Below are 7661 nucleotides of genomic sequence, written 5' to 3' on the forward strand. Positions count from 1 at the left end.
GAGCTCTAAGTCAGTGGCTCAGAGCTAAAAACAATCGACTACCATGTTTTGACGACTCGCCAATGCTGATTCTTCATCTATGCTATTCTCTGGCTCTGCTAACCACAATTAGTGCACCGCTCATCCCGCGAACCCATCTCGCCATTCCACGGGACTTGGTTCTAGTCGCTCCGAGTTTGACCCTCCATTTTCGGCAAGTATTTTCTCTGGCATGGCCACCATGACTCCTTTGATTCCAAGCGTCCAAGCGTTGACCCAGTTATAAATCAAAACCGGAGTTGTAGATCCGGCCATCTTTCAGCGATACTTTCACATTCTTCGAGCCTCGATCTTCCTCAAATCTCAGCGCCATTCTCTGGAGCAATTGTCGCGCATATCACGGCTGGAGAAAAGTGCGCAGGAAATGAGATTGAAAACCCTATAAAGAGGCGTTTCTCACGCTAAAATTTCTAATCAGAACGCTTTGGGGATTTTGACTCCTTATCTTGTTTGGCCTTATTCTATAAAACCTACATCTCAAAGTGCTAAAGCTTCCCTTACTGATGTTCATTTGGAAACTTGTGGGCCTAGTCAGACTACCCTTAATGCTAAAACAAAGACCCATGGAAAAAATATAGCCCTGGATAGTCACCCACCAACTACTACTAAGGATTTTGGGCCCTTGCCGCCGCCGGTAGATAATTTAACAAAGAAACATCGACTGTTGACCGACAAAGCTTGACATGCCTAAAAATTGGCCAAGGTAAGCCGATTCGAACTCAACGTAAGCACAAGGGTAAGAAAGGAAACACTACCAATTTCAAGTATGGAAATGACCTCGTTGAAGTTATGATATTCGATTCACCAAGAATTACTGCAACTGCTATGAATCCAGTTGCCCGCCAAATTAATTAGTTCTCCTTATTGGAGGGATAGGGATCAATCCCGTCATATACATCATAGCATCTTTGTTATTATTTACTTTTCAGTAGTCTTAGTTGTCTTTCGACTACTTCGTGCTCTTTTCTAAACAGATGCAATTTGTACTAGAGTTTTCCGTCACCTTAATTAAGTAATTGCCTTTTACGAAAATCATCTATAATCTATATTTCGTTCTAAAAAAGTAAAAATAAAATAGAAAATCATAATTTAGTATCGTCATGGTGGTGAACGTTGGCAGCCAGCAGAACCTTTAACTTGACGGTAATTTCGGAATACATAATTTTTTTCAGGAAATTTCTTAACAAATGCAGTCGCAGATGTACAACAATTACACGGTCTTTTATTTATAATTTTTGTCGTATATACTCATATAATATAATACCATGACCCGACTTATATCATATATAATATGATGTTCAAACAATAACGATAATATTTAGAAGAATCAAACGTGACAGGTACAGGTAATCAACAAATAAAACCTTGACCTATTCAGAAAAATAAAAATTGAAATTATGTATATGACTTGCCTATATAAACCCACCTCAACATCAATTCTTCTCCCTCCCGCTCCTTCCTTTATTGAATCTCTAAAGACATATATATACATATACATATATATATATATATAATAAAAAAAATAAATAAATAAAAAGCTGTCGTCTAAAAGTAATTGTTGTGGATTTTGCCATCTAAACTTGTAAGTTCATGATTCACAGTCAATGGTTTCTTTTTATCATCACGTGTCTCCGCAGTATTTCGTTCGTATCTCTCTCTCTCTCCCTCTCTCTCTCTCTCTCTCTCTCTCTCTCATTAACAAGCTTTTCTTTCTGATCTCTCGTTCTCATTCACGGTCCTTTTTTGTTATATGAGAAGATTGGAATTGACCTCACGTTTTCTACGACCTAATTGTACTTCAAGTGGTTATTATCCAAGTCAATATGATATATAAATAAATAAGAGTGAGATTCAATAATAAAGTTATATGCATAAGCTTCAGCTGAAAAAACTAAAAGCCTATGCTAATTAACATTTTGGTATTTGTTTAGCTTTGTGAAGGTTATTCGTGATCAAGATAAATATGGAATTCGATGACGGGTACCTTAAGGTTCAAGGGACAAAATACGACTGTCTACTATTCGGTATACCTCTTATTTGTAATTATATTTTTTAAATTATATAGAAATATGTTATTATTATTTTTTTTAATCTATTTTTTCCACTCTTACAGACTTAGATGATACCCTTTACCCTCTAAATTCGGGCCTCTCCACGTCATGTCGCAATAACATTGAGGGTACATTTCTTTTATATACATGCACACTCAAGTTCGTATGATTCTGTTTTTTTTTTTCATTATCGTTTAATATTTTTAAAAAATTGCTTGATTTAATTTTATCATCTCAGTAATGTATTTTGTTATGGTGGTGACTCTCACGCGCAGATTACATGGTTGAAAAGCTTGGCATAGAGAGGAGCAAAATTAGGGAATTGGGCAACCTTCTCTACAGAAATTATGGCACAACTATGGCTGGTCTAAGGGTAATGTAAAATATAACAATATGATTAAAAAAAAAAAAAAAAAAAAAACATATGTTCAATAGTGGAATTGAATTTTCCTTTTACAGGCTATTGGCTATGATTTTGACTACGACGAATACCATAGGTGAGGGTTTACTCCTTCCATTTCTAATGTCGATTACAAAATAACAAAAAAGAGCGAATATGAGTTACGCGAATAACAAAAGTCTATGTAATTTAAATTACATTTTTTTTTTTTTTGTATAGCTTTGTTCATGGGAGATTGCCTTATGAGAACCTAAAACCTGATCCTATTTTGAGGCAGCTTCTGCTCAGTTTACCTCACCGCAAAATTGTAAGTAGACATATAGGTGCATTGCATACATACATACATACAAGTACTAGTAGTTAATTCCTCAAAAAAAAAAGTACTAGTAGTTAATATATTTATTTGAAATAAATAAATAATAGAGTGCATTAGATATATAATCATATTTATAGTTTCACATAGTTATATAGTCAACATTTCATAAATCTTAGATAAATAGCTTCGTTCATATATTTACACGTGTAAATTGACGTAAATATTTCACTATTTTATTTTAATAAAAAGGAAAATCGGGAATGTATAAAGATATCTAAGATTTATCAAACGTTGAGTACATAGCAATTTAAAATATTTTAGTTGGTTAATTACCTAATTTTTTGTAAATAAAAACAGATATTCACGAACGCGGACAAAGTCCATGCTTGCAAGGCGTTAAGCAAATTGGGATTAGAGGATTGTTTCGAAGGAATTATATGCTTTGAGACACTTAATCCGAACCACAAAAACACTGCTTCTGATGACGAAGACGATATCGAGTTTGTGGGGTCAGCTGATAATGCAAACTCAGTCAATAATAGCAACAATAATGTATTTGATATAATTAGCCATTTTGGTGCCTCCAACACCACCACCGCGTTGCCAAAGACTCCCATTATTTGCAAGCCTGCTGAGTCAGCAATCCAACGCGCTCTCCAGATCGCCAACCTTAACCCTCAACGAACCGTATAAGACATATTTTATTCATGATTTGCACACCTATACGTACGTAGTTTTATTTTATTTTTCATCTTAATAATGTTAATAATTGCTCTGCCACACCAGATGTTTTTCGAGGATAGCATCCGTAACATTCAAGCTGGAAAACGGGTCGGACTCCACACCGTTTTGGTAATAAATAATTTATAATTAGCTAATTTTGCTTTACTAATACCAAATTAAATTATTAATTACCAGATGACAACGTTTACTATATTATTAAATGTACAGGTTGGTACGTCCCAGAAAGTCAAAGGAGCAGATTATGCATTAGAGAGCATCCACAACATAAAGGAAGCTCTGAGAGAGCTCTGGGAAGTTGAGATTAATAAATCAGAAATTCCAAATTGCAACAAGCTTGCTGTGGAGACCCCAGTCACTGCTTAGTTATATATATACACAAACTATTAATATTATTTTTATATGTATTATTTGCAGCAATAGTTATAACTATTTAAATACGCATCTATTAATCACTCGCTTTGTGAATATGAAGTCGATGTTTTTGTTTTCATCACGTAATATAATATATTAATAATGTAAAATATTTTTTCTTTATCTTTGAGTATTTAATTCACTAATTATTAGCGTGGCAAACCAATCTGATAGAAAAAAATTATAGTTTGGTCATTATTGGAAAATTCCAGGAAGTGATACCAGCATATCATTTCTTAAACTAATATAATGATTGGCTGTGAAAGAGATATGAACGAATATATTTATAATTGCTTTAATATTATTGATATACAATTGAATATTAATATTGTGAAATTTTATATGTTCCAGGTCCATGGTCTTATTATAATAATCTCCGCATGGCTGAGATGACTAATTTAATTAGACTAGAAGACATAAGATTAGATCGATAACCATATTGTTGGTTCCTTTTTTGTGGCATAGTTTTAGTTTGACAAAATTGTGTGTTTTAAATTGTTCAAGATATGATTGCAAAGGTCACGTGGTTAGTTTTGCGCGAACTGAACCAGAAATATTTTGTTTTCCTGATCGATTTAATTCGTGGAGATTCTGTTATTGACTCTAATAAAACTCGTCTAGGCTTTCATTAGGTCAATGGGTACTTTTAGGTCAATACACGCTGACCTTATTTTTGAACCAGTCTCATTACCTCGGAGATCTACATCGACAACTAGTTCAAGATAGCTTGCTACTACTGTGCTTGTACAAAGTTTGTGAAGGAAAGGGTTGTGCGATCTTCTGGAAAGGGTTGTGCGTCTTTGGGAGAAGAGTCTCGTGGAAGTGAGAGAGATCTCATATCTAAGGGGAGTTTAGATTGATGTTCATCGTATATTGGAGGACACAGCAGTTTCACTACAACAAATACAACAATTACCGACGATTTTTTTCGTCGGTAATAACCCATTAATCGTCGCTAAATATATTTAGCGATGATTTTAGCGACGATTATTATCGTCGCTAAATGTCCGTGCCTAAATATATTTAGCGACAATTCATTCGTCGCTAAATATTTACCGACGAGATTAGCGACGATAATTTCGTCCCTAAATGTTGTAACGAAAAGTTTTTTTTTAATTTTGTGAAAGATAATTAGCGACAAATTTTCCGTCGCTAATACCTCCAGTGTTTTAATAATTAGCGACGACTTTTTCGTCGCTAATTATTATTTTTTTTTAAAAAAATTTCGTCGTTAATTATTAATTTTTTATGATTTTTTGTTTATGAAATTCTAAAATGAAAAATCAAATAAAAACCAAATTATATTATCCAAATCAACAAAATATATAAAATCCGGTTACGTATGTTTTCGGTTATCGAGAAATATGTAAATAATAATCTACTATATACAAACTATCTAATAAAACACTAGTCGCGACGTTTGCTTTGTCGTCCCGCCGTTCGTTTTCCCCCTCCTCGACGTGAAACGCTCTTCGGCTGGCGCTGAGACTCTGCAAGCTGCGGCGGAACAATGTGCTGATCAGTAGACTGACTTGGTCCGCCGGGCGTCGTTTGCTGGCTAGCGTCGGGAGTCCTCTGCCGGCCGCCCGTCGGAGTGTGGACGCCGGGCGTCGGAGTGTGGACGCCGGGCGTCGGAGTGTAGACGCCGATCGTCGGAGTCTGATGGCAATGGGATGACGGAGCCTGCTGCGAACTCTGCGGCAATTGGGGCATGAACGAGCTAAGGTTGATGCCGGGCACCTGACTCTGTATTGCCTCGGCGAACGCGGCGAGGGTCGATGTCAACACCTCATGCGAGATATATCCTGGTTGGGACGTCCCAGCCTCCGAACCGTAGACTTCGGCGACTTCAGCCGCCATCCGTGCTCCATGTGGCACCAAACGTCCGACGCCGGTCAAGTGATCAGTCCGCGAACCCATAATTAACTAGTTAGTATATATTAATCGAAATAAAAGACAAAATAAATGTAAACTTACATAACGTGCGGAGGCTTCAGGAGTCAGCCATTCGGACTTGTCGGACTGATGTTGGCGCTTGTAGTTCGCAAACAAGCTCTCGAAAGCGCCTGTCTCGGCGCTCTTCTGCATGTAAACAAAACTTCAAGTGTTAGATAATTTTAACGATTTGATGTATCATATAAACATAATTCTTGTACCTCTAATTTGAGAGGGAGTCTGCAAATCTAAGTTCTTATACCTCGGCGCTCTTCTGCATGTATCAAATTTGAGAGGGAGTCTGCAAATCTAAGTTCTTGTACCTCTGATTATTACAGTGAATTTCTTTCCACCACCGGACACACCAGTCCCCTTAAGTATGTGTTTTTTTTATCACAGAACATGGTTATCAAATTTTTATGTATTTATTCTTTTTCTGCTTGTTTGATTGATTGCTTAATTGTTCTTGCACCAACAGATAGTTGTTCAACCAGTCATTCCAATCGATAGTTGAATAAGCTTCTCATTACACGTTTAGTAATTTTGAATGCCATTTTATGTAAATTATGAGGGGTCGTCTAAGTTTTAACTTCTATAATCAAATTGATTAAGAGTCTGCATAAAATATAGTATATTTCCAACCTATGCGTATACAATATTCAGAGAAATCATAAAATCCTCACTTGAAATAATCACTACAACTTGTTTATGCGATTTCTAAAATAATATTTGCGAGATACGTGTCGGAGTTAACACTTGACGCACGTGTTGTTTGGTAGGGGTGATCATGCTTCTACGGGTCTCTGAGAGGTAGTGAAGGCTTGGGACGAACCCGAAAATCACTACCACGCGAGGATATCTTTGATTCGTGATGGAGGTGATCACGCTTCTGCGGGTCCTCGGCAAGTAGTGAAGACATTGGACAAACCCATAAGTCACTACCCTAGAGGATCCTTTGGATTTGTGGTGAAGGTGGTCATGCTTCCACGAATCCCCGAGAGGCAGTGAAGGCTTGGGGCGAACCCAAAATTTACTTTCTCGAGAGGATCCCTTGAATTTATGGTGAAGGTGGTCATGGTTCTTCAGGTCCCCGAAAGGTAGTGAAGGCTTGGGGCAAACCCGAAAGTCACTACCCAGAAACGATACCTTGGATTTGTAATGGCCGCCTTATGATGACTTTCGTTATCTGTGTCCCTATTCTCGTGGTCCTTCGCCTAAACAAGGTAAAGAAAATGAGCTATAGGGGCGCAGAGAGATTACCTTCGTCGTGGGCTCCGACTCTCAACATTAGTTTATGGAGCTAAGTGAGGTCATCTTTTCTCTCTAGATTTCTAGAGAGAAGAACTATGGAGTGAGAGAGAGTGTGTGTGTGTGTGGTTTGCCTAACTTTGAGAAAACTCATTTCTAAGTGATGTTTGGACAAGTATCTATAGGATTCTTTGAACCCTAGTATATGGGTCCCACGTTTTTAGTGAAGTCCTCAAGTGGGGGGATGGCCTTTTGGCGGTGTGGCACGAGGGGCGGGCACCAGAAAATTGTAGAGTGGCTTATTAGGCTCTGGGTCAAAGTGGCGTTCAGCTGAGCGACCTTCAAGTCTAGTGGGTCCCAGGTTTTGGTGGCCTCCGAGTACGTGGCCTGGCCTGTAGGATCTGGTTGGCTTTACGGGCTCCAACGCGGTTTGGGTACTCCAGCATAGTTTGACGGGCTCCAACACTTCGCGGGCTTCAACGTGGTTTTTCGGGCTCCAGGATCTGGTAGCCTTTAG

The 7661-nt window shown here is 37.7% G+C and overlaps 1 protein-coding gene across 2 annotated transcripts; it reads left to right on the plus strand.

Moving 5' to 3' along the window:
* Positions 1–1479: 1479 nt before the first annotated feature.
* LOC149404422 (suppressor of disruption of TFIIS-like) lies at positions 1480–4040 on the plus strand. Of its 2 annotated transcripts, none has more exons than XM_089603164.1 (9): positions 1480–1621; positions 1971–2063; positions 2153–2218; positions 2366–2463; positions 2550–2587; positions 2710–2797; positions 3164–3493; positions 3593–3658; positions 3758–4040. In XM_089603164.1, the coding sequence occupies exons 2-9, from the start codon at positions 2003–2005 to the stop codon at positions 3911–3913; spliced, it is 903 nt and encodes a 300-aa protein (XP_089459290.1). In that variant the 5' UTR covers positions 1480–1621; positions 1971–2002; the 3' UTR covers positions 3914–4040. The 2 variants fall into 2 exon arrangements, with proteins under 2 accessions (XP_089459290.1, XP_089459298.1); XM_089603172.1 differs by lacking the exon at positions 1480–1621 and adding an exon at positions 1743–1883.
* Positions 4041–7661: the final 3621 nt, after the last annotated feature.

This window comes from Urtica dioica, chromosome 2 (assembly GCF_054948205.1).
Source record: "Urtica dioica subsp. dioica isolate 48M chromosome 2, U.dioica_male_clone48M_v1_H2, whole genome shotgun sequence".
Classification (NCBI taxonomy): domain Eukaryota; kingdom Viridiplantae; phylum Streptophyta; class Magnoliopsida; order Rosales; family Urticaceae; genus Urtica; species Urtica dioica.

Bases quoted from the DNA above. Each gene is read 5' to 3' on its own strand.
- LOC149404422 (XM_089603164.1), top strand. From the start codon at position 2,003: ATGGAATTCGATGACGGGTACCTTAAGGTTCAAGGGACAAAATACGAC. The intron at 2,588-2,709 runs GTGAGGGTTTAC...TTTTTTGTATAG, and splicing joins GACTACGACGAATACCATAG to CTTTGTTCATGGGAGATTGC. The intron at 3,494-3,592 runs GTATAAGACATA...CTGCCACACCAG, and splicing joins ACCTTAACCCTCAACGAACC to ATGTTTTTCGAGGATAGCAT.